The sequence below is a fragment of the Halichoerus grypus genome, chromosome 10 (genome assembly GCF_964656455.1).
Source record: "Halichoerus grypus chromosome 10, mHalGry1.hap1.1, whole genome shotgun sequence".
Lineage (NCBI taxonomy): Eukaryota > Metazoa > Chordata > Mammalia > Carnivora > Phocidae > Halichoerus > Halichoerus grypus.
Window position 1 is genome coordinate 137,889,262 of NC_135721.1, and position 19,858 is coordinate 137,909,119.

General features: G+C 64.9%; 1 protein-coding gene across 1 annotated transcript; it reads left to right on the forward strand.

The window, feature by feature from the left end:
* The first annotated feature begins 1,501 nt into the window (after nucleotides 1–1,501).
* Nucleotides 1,502–19,858, forward strand: COL9A3 (collagen type IX alpha 3 chain). Its single transcript, XM_036105387.2, has 32 exons — nucleotides 1,502–1,595; nucleotides 2,199–2,267; nucleotides 3,462–3,497; nucleotides 4,090–4,161; nucleotides 4,707–4,760; nucleotides 5,447–5,482; nucleotides 5,745–5,768; nucleotides 6,001–6,054; nucleotides 6,427–6,480; nucleotides 6,839–6,880; nucleotides 7,931–7,987; nucleotides 8,349–8,402; nucleotides 8,953–9,006; nucleotides 9,336–9,389; nucleotides 9,638–9,691; nucleotides 10,446–10,499; nucleotides 11,117–11,170; nucleotides 11,838–11,891; nucleotides 11,982–12,035; nucleotides 12,165–12,209; nucleotides 12,307–12,360; nucleotides 12,447–12,500; nucleotides 13,011–13,064; nucleotides 13,171–13,242; nucleotides 14,684–14,719; nucleotides 15,186–15,230; nucleotides 15,883–15,915; nucleotides 16,042–16,188; nucleotides 16,325–16,379; nucleotides 16,808–16,990; nucleotides 18,074–18,151; nucleotides 19,061–19,858. The coding sequence occupies exons 1-32, from the start codon at nucleotides 1,527–1,529 to the stop codon at nucleotides 19,249–19,251; spliced, it is 2,046 nt and encodes a 681-aa protein (XP_035961280.1). The 5' UTR covers nucleotides 1,502–1,526; the 3' UTR covers nucleotides 19,252–19,858.

The following is a 19,858-nucleotide window of genomic DNA, read 5'->3' on the forward strand; positions in this document are numbered from 1 at the left end:
CACTCTAGGCCACTGTGGCTGAGCTTCGAGGCAGGGGCAGCTCTCCAGGGGCAGGGGCTGTGTGGAGCGAAGGATAGGTTTGGGGCGAAGGGTGGAGCCGGATCTCAGGCACCAGGTCACTCCCTTGACCCAGGTGAAGGCCAGCTGGGTGAAGCTTTTGAGCTTCTCTTGGCCTTCCTTGATAGAGTTCATACACACCCTCCCATCTGAGGGAGTGAGCAGCCAGTCTACCCCGATGGTGAGCTGAGGTTCTCGACTGAGTCAGTTTGCTTCTCCACTCTATCCCTTTCGTTTTCCACCCACTGTTCCCATGTAAACCCATGCACCTCACAAATCCTGAGTTCCCACCCACAGAAATGAAGCTCATATACTATACAGACAGGTCCAAAGGTGGTGAGTTTTCTCAATTGTTCAGTCAGTTACAGATTGAACTCTGTATTGCACTCTTTCCCCACCTCTCACTGTTGCACTTGAATAGTGGAAGGAAGGAAGGAAGGAAGAAAGAAAGGAGAGGAAGTGAAGTTCATACAGCATACTGTAAATCTTAAAGCAGCATTTCCCAGGGAATTCTAAACATTCCGAAACTTGGCTGTGGGTGGGGCTGAGATCCTGCAAATTCAGGGGGCCTGTCGGTGACCTGGATTTGTGAGAGTCCCCTAGGGTGGCCATGGAGGCCCCTGGCCCCAGGTGCTGTCCCTCACCCTGCTGTTCCTATGCCTTCCCTGGGTGAAGCAGAGTTTGCCTAAATCCAGCAGCCCTGAGCTGCCCCAGGCTTGTGAGAAACGGGAACAGCCAACACCAGCCTTGGGGTTTGAGTCCATCACCAGCTTTGCTCAGGCCCCGTGGTCATGGTGGTGCTACCTTCCTCAGCCAGCACTACCGATTGGCTCTCTCTTGGGGAAGGGAGAGCCGGATAAGAGTCTGGCCTTTCCAGCGATGGATGACATGGAGGGGCCACTCAGGATAAAGTTTGGGGCAAGAACCCTGGGAATAGGAGGTGTCCCAGCCTCGCAGGCATGGCCCTAGACTTTTGCCCATGGCCAGATGGGGTAGTAGGAGCCAGAGTTGTAGGGGGCCTGGTCTGGGGTCTTCCTGGGCATTGGGCAGCCTCAGTCCCACTCAGGACCCTGGGGAGGTCACCCTGTCTCTAGGGCTGAGGCTGCCCCTTCTCCAAAGGAGCCTTCAATGTGGGATTGTTCCCTCTCTCCATACCCTGGTTGAGGAGCAAGCGGAAAAAAGAGCGTCTTTCTTTTTCGCTCAAAGGTATATGTGTGTAACTCATCAGTCTCGGGGATAATTTTAACTCAGAGGCTGGCCAAAAAACTGCCACTGGGTTTCTTTCTTTCCCCTGGCCGGCTCGGCGGGGAGGCGTGGGGCGGTGCGGAAGCCCCAGGTGGGCCCTGCTGAATGGGGGGCTTGTGCCCGGCTGGCGGGGCGGGAACTGGCGTCCAGCCCGCCGCCCGCCCCGCCCGCCGCTCAGAGCCCAGGCGGCCACCGCTGGTGCCGCTCAGAGCGCGAGTGCGGCCATGGCCGGAGCCCCCACACTGCTGTTCCTGCTCGGGCAGCTCCTGGCCGTGACCCTGAGCGCGGCGCAGGTGAGCGAGGCGCAGGTGAGCGCGGCGCAGGTGAGCGCGGGGCTGGAGCGGCGTGCTGGGCTCACACCGGAGATCGGCCGGGGTGGGAGTCTGGGGCTCTGAGGGGGGCGTTGAGCCGCGCGGCCCAGGGACCACCCTCCGCCCAGCCACCCTGGGCCAGCGAGTGAGCCTGGAACTCGAGGACGCTTGGAGAGCCGGCGCAGCCCTGAAGCCCGTGGCCGGCCGAGCCCCCGCGGACGCCGAGACGCGTCGTGGATGAGCCCAGGACGGTGCCCTGTCCTCGCCTGGCCCGGTCGGCTGCTGCCAGTGTCGCCACCCCCACCGGAGAGGCACAATGCCGCCTTTGTTCCCTGAGGCTCCCGTGGGGCCGTGGCCTAGCCCCTCCCGGCCCGAGGATGGAGGCAGCAGATACTGCTGGCCCCAGGCTCTGGGGGGGTCTCTAAGGCAGGCTTGGTTCGGGGGGCCCCCGGAGCCAGGCCCCAGCGCCGCTCCCGACCCAGAGAGGGGACACTCTGTTGGGCTGACCCGAGGCTGACTGGGGGGACCTGCCCCACAGGTGAGGGTGGGATGGCACAGCTGCATAATGACGTTTCTCCATTTCAGAAAGTGGGACCCCAAGGCCCCCCTGGCCCCCAAGGGCCCCCTGGGAAGCCGGGCAAGGATGGCATTGATGTAAGTTGGGGTGGGAGGGGCCCCAGAGGGTTCGGTGGCGTTCTAGTCCGGCCCCAACTTCCCTGAGCCCAGACCTGATGGAGACAAAACCAATGCCCACTTCCCAGGACTGGGGCAAAGGGGTACGGGTCCTGCTCAGGGTTCACCCCACCGGGATTGTGCCCCCAGAGCAGGGGGGGGGGCGCTGCACAGTAGTCTTTGGACTAGAACTGTGGGCACTGAGGTGTGTGTCTCTGGGCCCCCAGAGGGGCCACGGCGGTGGAGGTGCAGGGCCTGTCCCTCTGGGTGGGTCTCGTTGGAGGCTGCTTGGGGCTGGAGCCAGCTTCGGGGGTGCTTGGGGGCTGGCTCTGCCCCAGAGACAGCATCCTCCATGGGTGTCCCAGGTCAAGTGTGGCCCAATCCTGCAGCCTGCCTCCCCCAGAACTATCTGGGGTGAACCCCCAATCCAGCCACCTCCATGAAAGGTGGGGGCCTGCTCCAGGCCTCTCCTTACCCATAATGTACCGCAGGAGCCCCCCCTCGACTGGTCCTGAGCCTCTGAGTCCCCCAGGCCCTGGATGGCCCCGAGTCTCCTACCCACCCCGACCCTGGCCGACCCGGACCCACAGGGTGCTCAGCGACAGCCCTGCAGGGTGGAGGCAGAGAGGGGCAGGACAGCCCAAGGCGGGCCTCTATGCCCCTCCCACCAGGGCTGGGCCCCTGGCCCCCCAGGACTCCCAGGCTGACGGGAGTCAAGTTGAGTTGTTCCTTCTGGGGAGGCCTCCCCTTAAAAACCTGGCCTGCAAGCCTCGGTTAAAGGGTGTCAGGCCTAGTGGTCACGGGGGGTGGGGGGGCTGGGGTGCCTCCTTGGGCCTCTGCGAGTCTGGGAGGCTGCCACCCTGAATCAGGTGGGAGCAGGAGGCCTCTTAGTGCCCACAGCCCGCTTTCTGAAGCTTCTCGGGCTGGTGGGGTGGGGGTGGGGGGCTGTGGGACACGTTCCCTTTGCTTCTGGAGGTGGTGTCCCTCTGCCCTCCAAAGGTATGTGGGCCCTGGAGGGGCTGAGCCCCAGCCGTCTGGCTCCCCCCCTCCCCCGCTCCCGCCTCTGCACCTGACCACACAGGAGAGGTCCCCCTAGATGTGGATGAGGTGGGGGTGCTCTCGTAGGCCTGGGTTTTCGGGAGACGCTGCTCACATGTGGGTGTCTTCCCTCTGCAGGGAGAAGTTGGGCCTCCGGGTCTGCCTGGGTCCCCGGTGAGTGACGAGCCCCAGTGAGGGGAGGGGTGGGCCTAGAACAGAGGGGTCATTGACGCCCCTTTCCACCACACCGGGCCCTGCTGCCTGCCAGGCGGGAGGCCTTGGAGGCCTCGGAGAAGGGGCCTGGCCAGGAAGCAGGTGGGAGGGGGTGTGTGGGATTCAGCGTGTCTCTGGGTGGGGTCCGGCTTGGAAGCCGTCTTTGTGCCAGGCAGGCCAGGTGCCACAGTGAGCTTCCCCAGAGCTGCTCAGGCTCGGGAACTGAGGGTCCTGGGGGCACACAGGCAGTCCCACAGAGGGACCCGCTGGCCCTTAGCTGGGGCGGCCAAAGCATCAGGTGAGCAAGGCATCCAGGTGAATGTCCTATAGGTGTGATTGGGTAAGGGGGGCAGCGGGAGAGGGCGGTGGCTGGGGCCCGTGGCGGGGGGTCTGCGGGAGAGCAGGCGGGGCCGGGCCTCTGGTGGGCAGGAGCCGATCTCTAGTTGCTGCTGCCCCAGCCGGAAAGCCCTTTCCTTATTGGTGAAGGCCGAGGCTCTAGGCCCGACCTGCTCTCACGCCTCTGCCCGCTGCCCACCCCGCCCCCTTCCTCCAGGGACCAAAAGGGGCCCCAGGGAAGCCAGGGAAACCAGGAGAGGCCGGGCTGCCGGGACTGCCTGGAGTGGACGTGAGTGTGCCTGCCCCTCCCCCCTCCTGAGAGCCCCCTCTTCTGGGCCCCTCTGCTCCCCTCTGCGCCTGGACCTGGAGGGGTTTGAGCCCTGGAGTCAAGTTTAGTTGCTGTTCCCAGCTGTGCGTGCTCTGTCCCCAGAGTGTCTGGATGTCCCCCAGCAGGCTCTGCTGGCCTTGAGCCCAGACCCTGGAGCGCCTGGCCACGGCTGCCGGGGCAGAGCCGGCCCACAGCAGAGGGGAAAACGCTGCTGGCTCGTCTTCCCTGGACCAGACGCCCCTTGTCCGGGCCCCTCTGAGCCCCAGGCTGGCCCCAGGACCACTGTCAGAGCAGGGATCTGAGACATGAGCTCCCCGGCCTGCTGGACCCCCCAGCTCCTCACTCCCCCAGAGCCCCGGGCCCTGCAGGTGGACGGCGGGCGGGCCGGAGCCGGGGGGGCCACACACAAGGCCCTCCTCAGCCTCTGGACCCATTTTAGTTAGGAAAGTGCCCTCAGCGGGGCCTCCTGTGCGGCGCCTTGAGCCCTCCTCTGCCTCTCTCCCCAGGGCCTGACAGGGCAGGATGGACCACCCGGCCCCAAGGGCGCACCCGGAGAGCGGGTCAGTGCTGCCCCGCACGTGAGGGTTCGGCTCGGGGGGTCCCCGGCTGGCGGGAGGGCTGAGCGCGCTCTGTCCGCAGACTGGCCATGCTGTTGGGCTCGTGTCTGTGGGGAGGCAGAGGGTTGCAGAAAGGCAGGTGGGCACAGGGTGGCCCGTCCCACACTGGCCTCTGGTCGTGGTTGTCCTCGCGTTCAGTCGGGCTGGGGGATGACCAGCCTTCCGTGCTGCCTCCTCCTGGGAAGAGGGGAGGGGGGCAGCTGCAGGCTTTCTGTAGGGAGCCCCTGGGGGGCAGGGGCCTTCAGTGCCAGGACCATGTCTTCTGGACACAAGGGAGCAGGAGGCCCTGGCTGCCCAGGTCCCGGGCTCCCTCAGTCACCGGAGCCAAGCGTGGCGGCCCTTCTGTGGGGCTCAGGGAGGCCTGGCGCTGGGCCTTCCTGCTGGCCTGGCCTGCCCGCTCCGTGCTGCTTTCTGCGTCCACTTCCAACAGAGTCTGGATTTTCCTCAGCACGATTGTTGGCAGAAGACCTGTCCCGGGCCACTGGGGCATCCGGGGTCCCCCCTGGGCCTCAGTCTTCTGTAAAACGGAGAATCCCCCCTCTCCAGAGTGGGGGAGGGGAACAGGTTTGCTCTCAGAGGCCTGGGAGCCTGGGCCCAGCCCGCTCCTGACACCTGGTTTCCTCCTGCAGGGAAGTCTGGGACCCCCGGGGCCTCCCGGGCTGGGGGTAAGTACCGTGTCCTCCCACAGCGGGACTGCCCAGGCTGGGGCGGCCCTCCGGGAGCCCTGGGAGGCACTGCCCAGCCCCCTTGCCTGCCGGGCTGGCTCCTGGGCCGTGTCCTCTCTCCCCCAGGGAGGGTCTCCTGCACCCGGCGCTCACCCCCTGAGGTGCTTCCCCCCTGCGCCCCACCTATCTTGGGGAAGGGGTGGGGTGGCAGGCAAACCTATCCTGTCCCTGGCGAGTTCTGATCCGGTGCTTGGCATTGCAGGGCAAAGGCCTCCCCGGACCCCCCGTGAGTACTGACCACGCTCGTGGCCCCCGTCCCAGCATACCCACCACACTCAGAGCCAAGCTGGCTGCCGGGTCCCACACCGGGGCGGGGCGGGCCTCCTCAGGGGCAGCCACCTGACCCGCTGCCCGGGGTTGCTGTCCCTTCAGAGAGGGCAAACCAGCACTGTGTAGGGTCCTCAGAGCTCTGTGGGTACAGACCCCCGGGTCTCACTCCCTTATCCCCCCACCCCCAGGGAGAGGCAGGAGAGAGTGGTGTCCCAGGTGGAATGGGCCTCCGGGGCCCCCCGGTGAGTGGCTGCCCCTGACCTTCCCCCACTGCTCAGAGCAGGGCCCTGCCTGTCAGGACACCCCCAATCCAACCACAAGGGCTCCGCCCCCCTTTTCTCCTTCCCCCCTCCTCCCCCTCCCCCACCCATCCCTCCCCCCTTTCCTTTCTTGGTGGCCTTGATAGACGCCCTGATTGACCCTCAGGGATGAGGATAGACTAGGCCTCAGGAGGCACCGTGGACACCAGCACCAGTCAGGGCGGGGGGAGGCAGGCAGAGTGAGGCGTCCCCATAAGGGCACAGGGGAGGGAGGTTTCTCTCTGGAAGTAGCTGGTCACCTCCCCTTAGGTGGAGGCTGGTCCTGCTCCACCTAACGTCATAATCTGCCCCCAGGGACCCTCTGGACTACCAGGCCTCCCCGGCCCTCCGGGACCTCCTGGACCCCCGGTAAGTATGGGACAGGGGGCGCCAGACTGCTCGGGGAAGTGCCAGGCATGGTGGGCTTGACTTTCCCGTCCCCCAGGGCCCCCTGCCCCGAACCCACGCCCATGTGCACTCCCGTCCACTTCCCAGACGTGCACAGAGCCCAGGGCCCCGGCAGCGGCTGGGTCAGCTGACGTGGGGAGGGGCGGGGCTCGGGCCGGTGACCACTCTGCCCCAAAGGCAGCGGTCTCCGTCCTTGTTGGTGCCCAGAACAGGCCACCGCAGGGGAGGCAGGGCCTGAGCCCCCTGGCAGGCCTGTAGGGGCAGGTGGCAGGGAGGGAGGGGGAGGGCAGCCTCAAAGTCAGCTGTCTTTGTGTTCCAGGGTCACCCAGGGGTCCTCCCTGAAGGCGTCACTGACCTCCAGGTAGGCACTTGCAGCCATTTGTGAAGGGGGCTGGGGTGCCCCACCCACCTCCTCGGGGACCCATGTGGAGAGTGGCCTGTCCCCACCCGCAGGAGGGCAGGGATGGGGGCCCGTGCCCGTGGCACCAGCTCTGGGCACAGCCGCCCCGCGCCCTGGCCGCGTGCAGCAGCGCCGATCTGAGCTGAGCGCGATGGAGCTGGCCGGCCCCTCCGTGGTGTGGCCACGTTCTGAGCGCTCAGCCACACGTGGCCAGTGTCTGCTGCTCTGGTGGCGCAGGCCGCACAGAAGGCTCTGGACTAGTGTCTGGGACTCGCTTTTCTCTTGTCTTTGAGCTTTGTCACCCCTGGAAAGAGACGAGCAACGTCTGGGTGGCCCCAGGGCTTTCTCCGCGGTGTGCGGCCGTTCCCGGCAGGGCCAGCCTCCAGCGGGCGTGCAGAGGTCTCGCGCTCCTGAGGGAGGCCAGCCCCACCCCGGGTCCAGAGTGCTGGACCCGTTGGTGTCCCAGAGGGAGGGTTTAGGGATCTTCCAGGATCAGGAGAAGGGCTGGGCCCCTGGCCACGGGCCAGGCAGGAGTGGCGAGGGCGGAGACGGATGGCCCTCGCTCTGTGCCAGATTAGCTGTGGAATGATCCAGAAAACCCAGTGCGGTCCCTTGGGTTTCACCACGCCGCTGGGCGTGGAGCATCCCGTCTGCACCTGCAGGACACCTGTCCTAAAGCACATCTGTGCCCTGAGGAGAAGCCCAGCTTGAAATTGGCCGCAGGCCCCCTGGGAAGCCAGCAGCCACCGTTGCTAAATGTCTGCTGAGAAAGGGGAGCCGGCTCTGAGCAGGAGGCCGTGAGAGGCCAGGCAGCCGAGGGCTGGCTCCGTGCAACGCCTCCCTGCACCCCACAGCCGCGCCGATGAGGCCGTGTCTGGGGTCCCAGGAGGCCCTGGTGTGGCCCGAGGTCCCCTTCGCTTGGTGGAAGGGCCCATCTCAGGGCCCCTGGCTGCTGAACTCTGCCAGGTCCCGGGCTGTCCGGGGGGCTCTGACCACTCTGTCCTCCAACAGTGCCCGGCCATCTGCCCACCAGGCCCTCCCGGTCCCCCAGGAATGCCAGGGTTCAAGGTGAGCAGCGGCCACAGGGTGGCTGAGCCCCCTCCACGCCCCACAGGAGGAGGCAGCCTGGTCCAACTTGGGCCTCGAGATCTAGAGGGGAGTTGGGGGGACACGAGGGTCCAGAAAGTCTGCCCTGGTTGTTGCAGGAAGAAAGGAGGGCTGGCTTCCAGCCCAGCCTGGAGGCCCCGCTCTGGCCCCATCCCCCGTTCCACAGTGGTAACCGCTGGGCACTGCTGTGGCCACCAGGACTGGGAGGCCCCGCCCCTCTTGACCAGGCCTCAGTTTCCCCACCTGGGCTGGTGGCCGTGCAGGCCTCTATTCAGGGCTGCTGGGGACAGGCTGTGACTCGTCGCTCACCTCTGGCTTTCAGGGGCCCCCCGGCTACAAAGGGGAGCAAGGAGAGGTCGGCAAGGACGGTGAGAAGGTGAACACGGGCTCTGGGGGGTGTTGGCAGGAGGGATGGGTGCTCGGCTGGGGTGGGACGGCTGGGGCCCCACAGGTGGTGGGGGGGGTGAGGGAGCACTGGCTGCATCTGGGACACGCTATGCACGCGACCTCTGAGGGGCCTGGCTGGTCAGAGCCAGCTGATCTGGGGCAGGGTCTCTGGACAGACCGCCACCTGCCTGGTCTCACGTGATGTTCCCTGAGCTCAGGTGGGCCCCCCTGGTGGCCGGAGAAGTGTCTCCTGGAGGCCCCACCACCCCACTCCCCCTGTGGCCACTGCCCGTGGAGGATATGTTTGTCCTCACGCACAGGCTTCAGGTAGGCTGACAGAAGGACCCACGCCAGCAGGCAGAGGATTCTGGGAAAGACTGGGAGCCTCCCTCTCTAGAGGAGGGCCGGTACCCCTCAGCCTCAGAGGCTCGGCTATGAATAGGGCAATGGCCCCAGCTGCATGGGCTCAGGTGGGGGGACCAGTGGGCTCAGAGAGAGCTCGGGCTGACCCAGCTCACACCCCTTTACCTCCATTGCAGGGTGATCCTGGCCCCCCTGGGCCTGCTGGCATCCCAGGCACTGTGGGGCTACAGGTGAGGACGGGGAGGGGCTGGACAGGGATGAGGAGGTGGGATCGGAGCCCCTTGGACTGCATAGGGCTGCAGGGGATGGTCTAGCAGGTACCTGCCGCGGGGTACCGGGCCAGGGTCCTGCCTCTGCCAGGCTGCAAGTCCCAGGGCCTGTGGCCCCTTCCCCCTCCTGGGCCTGTGGCCCCTTCTCCGTCCCCCTCCAGGGCCTGGCCTAAGGTCAGGTGCTTCTAGGGAAGACTGTGGGTCCCTCAGTGGCTCCCAGGGGGTGTGCAGTCCTGGGGGGGAGGCGGGCTGCTGGCCCAGGCCCTGCCTTTCCAGCTTTCTCCTCACAGGGGTCTCGGGGACTTCGAGGCCTGCCAGGGCCGGCTGGACCCCCAGGAGATAGGGTAAGTCTGCCAGCCCCAGATCGGCCCAGGCCATTGCGGGAGGCCACCTCCAGATGGGGAGGGCTGGTGGGGAGCCAGAGAGGCCCTGGAAAATGGGGAAGGAGGGAGGGTTTGGGACCACTGGGTGGCCAATGGGGAGGGGCCTGCTGGGTGGGGGGTGTTTGGTTGGGGCTGCTGGAGGCATGTCCTCTCTGGATGAAGCCAGGTCCCCTGAGGGATGTTGGCCAGACACCCCCTCTCCTTCACAGGGTCCCATTGGATTCCGAGGGCCACCAGGGATCCCAGGAGCCCCCGGGAAAGTGGTATGTGTGCATCTGGGGGTGAAGGGCAGGCTTACGCAGGCCTAGGCTCTCTGTCCCCTTCCCTCCTCCTCACTCAGGTGCCTCCCCCAGTCCCACTGGGCTGCGCTGTGCTGGCCCTTCCCAGGTGGCCGTGGGCCCACCTGGGGGGGGACACACCCGAGAGAGTCCTCTCATGGGCACGTACACCCTGGGCACACCCGAGCAGGTGGCCGTGGGCACACCTGGGGGGGACACACCCGAGCAGGTGGCCATGGGCACATCTGGGGGGACACACCCGAGCAGGTGGCCGTGGGCACACCTGGGGGGACACACCCAGGCAGGTGGCCGTGGGCACATCTGGGGGGGACACACCCGAGCAGGTGGCCGTGGGCACACCTGGGGGGGACACACCCGAGCAGGTGGCCATGGGCACACCTGGGGGGACACACCTGAGCAGGTGGCCGTGGGCACACCTGGGGGGACACACCCGAGCAGGTGGCCGTGGGCACACCTCGGGGGGGGACACACCTGGAGGGGTGGGTTGAGTTTACCAGAAGACCCTGTTTTTGGTGGGAGATCGGTATTCTCTCTGGACATGCGTGGGGTACGGTCAGCACCCCTGGCCTCTGTGACCCTCAGCAGCATCAGTCCCACTGCCTCTGAGCACTTCTAGCGCTAAGCCTGGCCAGTCTCACATCAGTCCAGCTATCCCACCTTCTCGAGTTGTTAACTTTCTGTACGGTCCCCCACCCCCCACCCCCCACTGTCATTTCAGGGTGACAGAGGCGAGAGGGGCCCAGAGGGTTTCCGCGGCCCCAAGGGTGACCTTGTAAGTAAGAGAACCTTGCTTCTCTGGGTCCTTCCTCCAAAGAACCTGATCGGGGTGGGGGGGGACACCTAGTTGGCACGTGCCAGGGGTGGGGGCCTGCCCTTTCCTGGGGGGTACATCAGTGGACAGCAGCTGGGCCTGGCCCGCGGGGGTCCCAGGCAGGTCTCCTGGGGGCTCTAACAAGCTCGTGTCTGGCGGCAGCTGACGCACATCGAGCTGGACGCCCTGGGCCGTGCCAGACCTCGGGCCAGGGTTGTCTGGCTATGAAATGGAATAACAGAGAAAATGTCTCTCGGGTTGAGCGAGTGAACATAAGCTGAGAGATGATCAAGCAACTGGGGTGACTGTCCCCAAGCTGTCATTTGCCTGTGGTCACCTTCAAACCGGCCTCGTCGTGCCCTGGACTGAGCCTAGTGGCCACAGGATGCTAAGCTAGGTCCCAGCTTGACAAGCCTTTCCCCTGGTGTTGGGATGGGCCAACGAAGCTGTCCCCCAGCCCTGAGCACACACCCGGAGTCCAGCGTCCCTGGCCCAAGCGTGCATGGGAACGAGGGGCATCATCCGCGAGGAGCATCCCTCAAGGTCCCCCCAAATGCAGTGGCTTGTGTGTCTTTCAGGGCAGACCTGGTCCCAAAGGAGTCCCTGGGGTGGCGGGGCCGGGCGGAGAGCCGGTGAGTACCCACAGCTGCCCGGGTGCTGGGCAAGCAGGCCGCTGCTGCCCTGATGGCTTCCGTCACCTGCAACTGCCCCCCCTGACCCCGGAGAATCCTTCTCCTTCACCTGTGGGGTGCCCCCGGCCTGCATGGGGCCCCCCGTCGGCCCCCTGAATCTGCACGGGGCCACGCGTGCCACACACAGGTGGAGGGTCTTGAGTTCCTCTGCCTTCCGGGGGCCGTGGAACCAGAAGGGATCTGAGGGCCCTGGGGCACCTGTGTCCCTTCATCCTGCTCTCAGCCTGGACCCGTACTCCCTCCCGTCCCCTCCTGACCCACCCCTCGAGGACGGGGCCCCCCGTGGGCTCCTCTGGCCTCGTCCCCTGGGAAAGCAGGACGAACGGAGGGACCTGAGGGAGGCCGTGTGCTCTCCTGCTGGCTCCCCAGCCTGTTCCCTCACCTGTGACACAGGCCACGGGGCAGCGTCCCTGCGGGCAGGTGGGGGACAGCGCGTGGAATGACGGGCCCTTCACAGCTGAGCACCAGTGGCTTCAGCTGCAGAGTCTGAGGGCAGCCCGGGTCACCGTGTGGCCGCTGGGCTGTGTGACCGCAGATACGGCGCGGGGCCTGGGGAGGAAGGGCTAAGGAGGGGCCCGCTGGGCCTCATGCCGTCCCCTGTCCCCAGGGTATTCCAGGTAAGGACGGCCGGGATGGCGTGCCGGGACTGGACGGCGAGAAGGTTGGTGTTGGGCCGGTGGCCTACAGGGCAGGGGGTCTGCGGGAGTTCGGCCTCCCGGGCCTCAGCAGCCTGTCCCCCGATCCTCCGCAGGGAGAGTCTGGTCGTAACGGTGCCTTAGGAGAGAAGGGTCCCAACGGGCTGCCGGTGAGGGCACGGGGCTTCCTTCGGTGCTCCTGGGGTGGGGGTCCTCTCCCCGGGGTCCCTGAGTGGGGGCTTGCGCAGGGGGAGGTGCCCCCTTTGGGTGTGCTCAGCCCTGACCTCTGACTTGCGCAGGGCCTCCCGGGACGAGCAGGGTCCAAGGGCGAGAAGGGAGAACTGGTACGTGGCTTCTTTGTCCTGGGGCGGGGGTAGGGGCAGCGCCCAGGCCTAGACGGAGGGGCCGTGTGGGCACTCAGGGCTCTCCCGTCCTGTGCAGGGCCGAGCTGGAGAGCTGGGGGAGGCCGGCCCCTCAGGAGAGCCTGGCATCCCAGTAAGTGTCCCCACCTTCCCCGCCCCCCCGCCCCCCCGCCCCCCACGTCCGCGGACCCCACCCACACTCCCCTTCTCCTCGTGCAGGGAGACGTTGGTGTGCCTGGGGAGCGTGGTGAGGCTGGCCACAGGGGCTCGGCGGTGAGTGAGCGGGTGCCGTGTGGCCCAGGGGAAGGGCACGGGGGCATCACCGTGTGACCGGGTCTCTGCGGGCTGGGGAGGCGTTTGGGACGCATCCGTGGGCTGACCCTGTAAAAGCTGAGAGATGGTGAGGGCCAGGCCCAGCTGTTCCGTGCTTGAGACCTCTGTGCCGAGGGACTAAGTCACCACGCCTGGCCGAGGACAGCAGCCTGGCCTCGGGCTCCACACGGGGCAGTGGGAGCTGCCCACTCCTCCCGTCCCCTCCAGAGATGGACAGACGAGTCATGAGGACACCAGCCCCGGGGCCCTGGGCAGCCCCAGCTGTGGGTGCCTGGCTCCCAAGACTGATGTGTGGGATCTGAGGGCGAGCCTGATCTCTACAACCCCCCAGCTGCCCCCCACCAGGCCCCCCACCTCTGTTGGGCCTGATGGCTGGGGACCGACTCCTGGGTTTGCCCGGCGTCCCCGGGGCAAGCAGAGCGGGACTCACTCCGTCCTTCTCTCTTTCAGGGGGCTCTGGGCCCGCAAGGCCCTCCTGGAGCCCCTGGAGTCCGAGGCTTCCAGGTGGGTGAGGTTTAGGTCCAATGAGCCGAGGGGGGCCTGCTGGGCGGGGGGTGGGCTCCCCCTGGGCTCCTGCGTGGGTGCTGACCAGCTGGGTCCTTGTCTGTAGGGCCAGAAGGGCAGCATGGGCGACCCTGGCCTGCCGGGCCCCCAGGGCCTCCGCGGTGGCACTGGTGACCGGGTGAGTGGCTGTCTCAGCCTGCCCCCTCCCCTCCCCTCTTCCCCCTCTTCCCCCTCCCCCTTTTCCCCCCTCCCCCTCCCTCCCTCCCCTCCCCTCTTCCCCTCCCCTCTTCCCCTCCCCTCTTCCCCCTCTTCCTCCTCCCCTCCCCTCTTCCCCTCCCCTCTTCCCCCTCCCCCTCTTCCCCCTCCCCTCCCCTTTCCCCTCCCCTCCCCTCTTCCCTCTCCCCTCTTCCCCCTCCCCCTCCCCTCTTCCCCCTCCCCTTCCCCTCTCCTCCCCCCTCCCCTTCCCCTCTCCTCCCTCTTCCCCTTCCCCTCTCTGCCCTCTTCCCCTTCCCCTCTTCCCCGTCCCCTCTTCCCCTTCCCCTTCCCCTCTTCCCCTCTTCCCCTCCCCCTCTCCCCCTCTTCCCCCTCTCCCCCCTCCCCTCTTCCCCTCCCCTCTTCCTTCCTACTCTCCCCCTCCCCTCTTCCTTCCTACTCTCCCCAGCCCCTACCTGGTGGACACACACTGCCAGCGGCCCCAGTCAGGTGCTCCAGGCTCAGGGTGGTGGACGTGGAGCCGAGGGGAGGGCCCCTAGCATCATCTGTTGGTCTTTAGCTGAGGACTGCTTGACACACTAAATAAGTGTGAAAAGCACGACTCTAAGCACTGCTCTCACTGCTTCTAACTTTCCTGGTGGTCTTGTGACAGTCAGTAAGCTCGCTGTGGGGTCCCTGTCGTCCAGGGACCTTCGGGCAGCACGGAGCCCGGCTCAGAGGCCCGCTCAGGGCCCCACGGCGACGGCCGCGCGCTTGCTGCCAGACTTCACCGCGGGTGGGGAGGCCCAGACGTCCCTTCATCCCGGGGGGGGGGGGGGGGGGGCGGGGGTGCATGGAACCCCCTGGCCTGTGGCCCAGACCAGGCAGGAAATCCCAGGCACTGGGGCCTCTGAGATGTGGCTGGGGGCCGTGCCTGCCCCGTGGTTCCTGAATTCCCCCTCCTCATCTCCAGGGCGGCCACATGTCTGCCCCTTGGGCAAGTTCTCACTCCTGCTATTTGAGCAAATGGACAATTTTTATTTCCATGTTTTCGGGGCGATCCTGCAGTTCCCAGACATGTCCCTAGTCTCACAATTGGCCGGGAAGGTGGCGAATACGAGCTTTCAGCTCTTTGACTCAGCAGTTCCACGCGGGAAATGACCCGTGTGCAGCCCGTGGTACTGGGAGCGATACCAGATTTGAGGAGGCCTGTGAAACAGTCACGGCACCCTTGGTGCGATGCTCCGGAGATCCTAAGACGACAGTTCTTTAGGAAGATCTGAGACGGGCACGCACACGACGCTGCGGCGGACCGGGAGCACGCCTGGGGAGGGCCTGCTTCCCGTGAGCCCTGTGCCCCCGCAGCTTGGTGGGGGCCGCCTCAGGGACTCCCGAACCCCCTCTAACGCTCACCTTCTCTGTGCCAGGGCCCGGGAGGAGCCGCCGGCCCTAAGGGAGACCAGGTGAGTGGGCGCCCAGGGGTCAGGTCTGTTCTTCCGTTTCTCTCCCTCCTTCATTTCCTACTCTCCCTCTTGAACTCTGAGCTGGCGGGGGGGGGGGGGGGGGGGGGGGGGGCGTCTGGACACCCAGCCCCACTTACAGGGAGGGTGTGTTCCCGCTGACCTGGGAATGGGGCCTTGTAGCGGGGGAGTCTGGGCCCCAGGCCTGTTTGTAGAAGGTACATTCTCTCGGGAAAGGCTCCGGGGCTGGGCCCGTGACCTCCGGTGGCCCCAGGCCCTCTTTGTATTGGTCGAGGACCTAGAACGATCTACAGCCCCCCAAGATTCTGCTTGGCAAGAAAGGCTCAGTGCATCCTGCCAGTCCCTGCCAGGTCCCCACCCTGGGCCTGGGGCTCCGGGGACCAGCGCCTGAGCTTTGAGAACAGCTCGAGGCGGGGTCAGCGCTCTGACCTGGGGCGTGTTGTTGCAGGGCGCTGCAGGCTCGGATGGCCTCCCTGGGGACAAAGGAGAGCTGGTGAGTGCGATTAAGTCGGCCTCACTTTTATCAGCAGCTGAGAATGAAGGAGTCCCCGTCGGGGATGAGGGCCAGTCTGCAGATCCAGGGAGCGTGGGAAGCCCCGGGGAGGCCGAGGCTGCGGGCCGAGGGCCCCAGGACTGTGGCCAAGACAATCTCAGGACTGCGTGTGCGCAGGTTCTTCTGGCAAATTCCTGAACAGCCTTGACCAGCGGGACCCCGGCCCCGGCCGTTAATCTGATGGGGGCAGCAGTGCCTGCCCGCTGGGGAGCCCCTCTGGCTGGGACCACGTCGCTGAGGACGCAGCTGAAGGGGACTGTAGGCACAGAGATGTTCAGACATCCGTTATTTATTAGAACGATGATGACGGAGACAAGGAACAAAGTAAACACGTGTCACAAAACATGCTGAACAGTTACTGAAAACACTCTTTAGGAAAATAAGTCACAACAACATCCGTGCATAAAACACAGTCCCAGCGAGATAAAAACTGCACCCAGGAGAGTACAAGGGGGTCGCCACTCCACGTCCGGAAGCAGTCAGAGGGTGGTTTCTTGGCGGTTTCCCACCCTCCCCAACCCCCCTGCGCTAGCCTGGCTCTTTGGTAGCGAACGCCCACCCGACTAACGGCCAAACAACTGCTCTCTCGCAGGGTCCCGGTGGTCCGGTCGGACCCAAAGGAGAGGTGAGTGGCCACCAGCCGTCCCAACAACAAAGCCCAAGGAAACGCCAGGCCAGCCTGCGGGGTGTGGGGGGCGGCAGCTGCTGGGCACTGCTCGCCTCCGACCCACCTCGGCCCCTTTTCCTCTAGGCCGGCAGTCGAGGGGAGCTGGGCCCGAAGGGCATCCAGGGTCCCAATGGCACCAGCGGTGTCGAGGGCCTCCCAGGCCCGCCCGGCCCCATGGGCTTCCCGGGGGTACAAGGCGTGCCTGGCATCACCGGGAAACCCGGAGTCCCAGTACGTCTTTTCCTTTGTTGAGGGCAGTGTTCGTCGGCATCGGTCACTTTTCTGAGACTGATGGCAGGGCGGGGGGCACCCCTAAGGGTGCCAGCCTGCCCGCAGTCTGCTGATGGACTTACGGGGTGAATTTCAGGGGCGGGAAGCCAGCGAGCAGCACATCAGGGAGCTGTGCGGAGGGATGCTCAGTGGTGAGTGCTCTGCACCCCTGCACACCTCGGGCCACCCACACCCCAGCCTCCTCCACCTCTTCCCTACCCGGGGCAGTGGGGGGGGGGTCTCCCTCCCCCCCAGGCTGTAACACAGGCGGGGGGCACGGTGGGGGTTCTAGATGTCTGTGAAACCATCAGCAGGGACCGAGACCTGCACCCTTCCAGCCTTTACTAAGTGGCCATCTATCTCTTGGCCACTTTGATTCACAGGATTTGTAAGGAGCTCCCCCCAAATGAGCACCTCCTCTTGGGCCTGTGACTCCCTCCTTGGCACATGGGAGAAACGTAGCAGTACTTCCGTTCCATGCCCCGAAGTGCGTTAGGGGCGGCTCGATCTTTTCCGCCTTGCACAGAACGCTTTTGCTAATCCTCCTCGAATAAATGCTTGCATCTTTGTTTTCCCAAAGAACAAATTGCACAGTTAGCTGCTCACCTGAGGAAGCCTTTAGCGCCTGGATCCGCAGGTCGGCCTGGTCCAGCTGGGCCCCCAGGCCCCCCGGGACCGCCGGGCTCCATCGGCCACCCTGGTGCCCGAGGGCCCCCTGGATACCGTGGTCCCACCGGAGAGCTGGGAGACCCGGGGCCCAGAGGTGAGTCGGCTGCCCGCCGTCCCCTGCACATCATCCCCCCGGGCACCGCAAATACCGTCAGAACAGCATTTGGGGGAGGAGGGGTAGACAAAAATACGAGGGATAAACAAACAGGAGCCCATTTACACGTAACGGCGTATGCCTTCAGAAAAACTGACATTCATGAACATTTCTCTTGCAAAAGGCAGAAGTTATACAGAACTCCCTTTGAAGCGCTGGGAAGTATAATTTAGAAACTAGAGGACCTCACGGGTGCGCCCTGTCGCTGATGCCAGGCGCTGGCCCTGTCCAGGTCCCCGCTGAGCCGGCAGCAGCCGGATGCTCGGGCCCACGGACGGGCCACGCGGCTAACACAACTGTGAACTCCCGGCCACTGAGCTTTTCCCCCACGGCCTCTGACACCCACTTCCTGTCTGAGTTTGCTCAGTGTCCCACCCGCATCCCGCCGGCCGGCCTCCTGGCCCCAGTTCCGGATTTAAAGCTCAGGATTCCAGTCCGTGCCAATTTATTGACCAAATAATTCTGTTTCTGAAAAACAGCTTAAAAACGTTTCTGAGGGAAACTTAACTCTGTGATTTGCTCTCTTCATCGATGAGGCACAGTTTGAATACCTCAAGTCCGGCTATTCCAGAATGAGCGGTGCCGCACTTATTTTTAAGAAACTTCGAGGCTGAACAATTTCAGCCCTGGAGACAGACACGTCTTCCCAGACACGGTGTCGGTCCCAAGTCCACGGTCAGCCGGCTTCACGTGGCCTTGGAGATGGCTGTGGGCTCTGAGCATCTCCGGCGCCGGCACAAGGCTGTCTTCCACCAACAGACCAAGCGGGTTTCTTCACGTAGGGATCTGAAGGCCTTTGAGCCTTTTGAAAACACGGTTCTCAACTAGCCTCCATCCCCTTCCCTGGTTCTGGCGCTCGGATTACTTTTCTGAGAGCGCTTCGCTTCAGGAAAAGGCTCACCACGTGGGCGCCCTGCCCGTCACAAGGCGGGTGACACGCTGGCGTGGGGGCTCATGCCATCGCGCCAGTGGTCCCTCCTTGAACCCCAGCCGGGTGCTCACGTGTCCGGTGCTTCCCCACAGGGGCTTCGGGAGACAGAGGAGACAAAGGCTCGGTGGGCGTGGGTCTGGACGGGCCGGACGGAGACCAGGGGCTACAAGGTAGGTGCCCGTCACCAGCCGCTTTCCCAACGCGCTGTGGCTTGACCTGGGGCCGCCTGTGGGTGGTGAACATGTATCACGACGTCTTCTCTTGGCAAAGTCCTCTCAGATGGTCAGGAACGGTCAGGAACCGCCTGAATGACTTTGTACAAGTTTGAGTGAGAACAGAGTCAGGAGGATCTCTCCCCGTAGGTTCAGTTAAGTTCTATTCGGTGAAAGCAGTCTAGCGTCTAGGTCAGTTCAGTCCAGCAGAATTCCCTAATTCCCTCTGAATTAGCCACATGTACCCTGAATGTTTGGTGTCCAATACAAACGCTTTGTGGAGACAGAGGACCAGCCCCTGCCCCCTGCGGTCCGTCCCTCACAGAACACACGAGTCACCTTGCGGTCTTCCACGCACCCCCGCACCCTGGGCGGAGCAGAGGCCCTGCTCCAGTCCTCTCCGAGCGCCCAGAAACCCTCTCCTCTGCTGGCCCTCCAGGCTGCACCCACGCTCCCAGCCCCTCCTCAGCTGACCCACCCTGCCTCCCCCTGCTCAGGAGGCCTGTCCCCCGAGGTGGGGGCCCCCCCCGGGATCACATGCAGGCCATGCCCACAATCACCTCTGGCCCCGCTCACCAAGCAACTCCGCACCCCCCCCCCAACAGCCCCCCCAGCTCCCAGGAGACGCTCTCTTCCCTCGGCTCCCATGAGCTCTGCTCGGGCCCGAGCCGCTACACTCGGGACAGGCCCCTGGCCTCCACATCCCCCCACCTCGTCCTCTGCCGTCGCTCCTCTCCCCACATGGTCTCTCCTCCCCTCCGCCCTTCCAGAGCGCAGAATACGCCCCTACACAGAAGGGCTGGGGGTGGCAGGCTGAATGGATGTTCTATTCTTACATCTACACTCACCTTCCCGCTCCGTCCCAAGGGCCGCAAGGCGTGCCTGGCGTTAGCAAAGACGGCCGAGATGGGGCCCACGGCGAGCCCGGGCCTCCAGGCGATCCTGGCCTCCCCGGTGCTGTCGGTGCTCAGGGGACCCCCGGCATCTGTGACACCTCGGCCTGCCAAGGAGCCGTGATGGGAGCCGTCGGGGAAAAATCAGGTTCTAGAAGCTCCTAAAACACAACCGGAGGAAGTGAGAAGGTGGTGCCGACGCCAGCAGGGAGCTCTGGAAGGACACGAGGAGTCAGCCGCGCTCCGTGGGGGAGGGGACAGCGTGGCATCGGTGGCGGCCCTCGCGGCCCTCCTGGCCTGCCCCTGTGTCCTCCACGGCAGGGACCGGCCACGTGGTCCCCGAGAGCGTCCTCCATCGACCTGTTGTCCAGTGTTGTCTCTATGCGCATTTACAAGTGCCCGTCAGCGGTCACGTCGTACGTCAGACGGGCCTCGTGGGCGCCAACTAGACCCCGCACCTGGGGGGGCACAGGGCGCACGTGTGTACAAGTCCTCGGGGCCTAAAACAAACAGCCACCTGTTCACACAGCACTTGTGCAAGGACTAAGAATCACAGTAAGACGGCAGATGACCCCAGGCGACCCCAGTCTAATGAATAAAGGATTCCCTGTACGGTGCCCCCTCCACACATGGTCTAGTCTGATTTACCTGCTTCTTTGTGTACAAACTTTTGACTGTCTCCGATTAACAGTATTTATTGAAGGTGACCCTGTATTGCGAGAAAGTCTACTGCTATTACCTGTTGTGATAAATAAAGCCACTCATGTGAAAA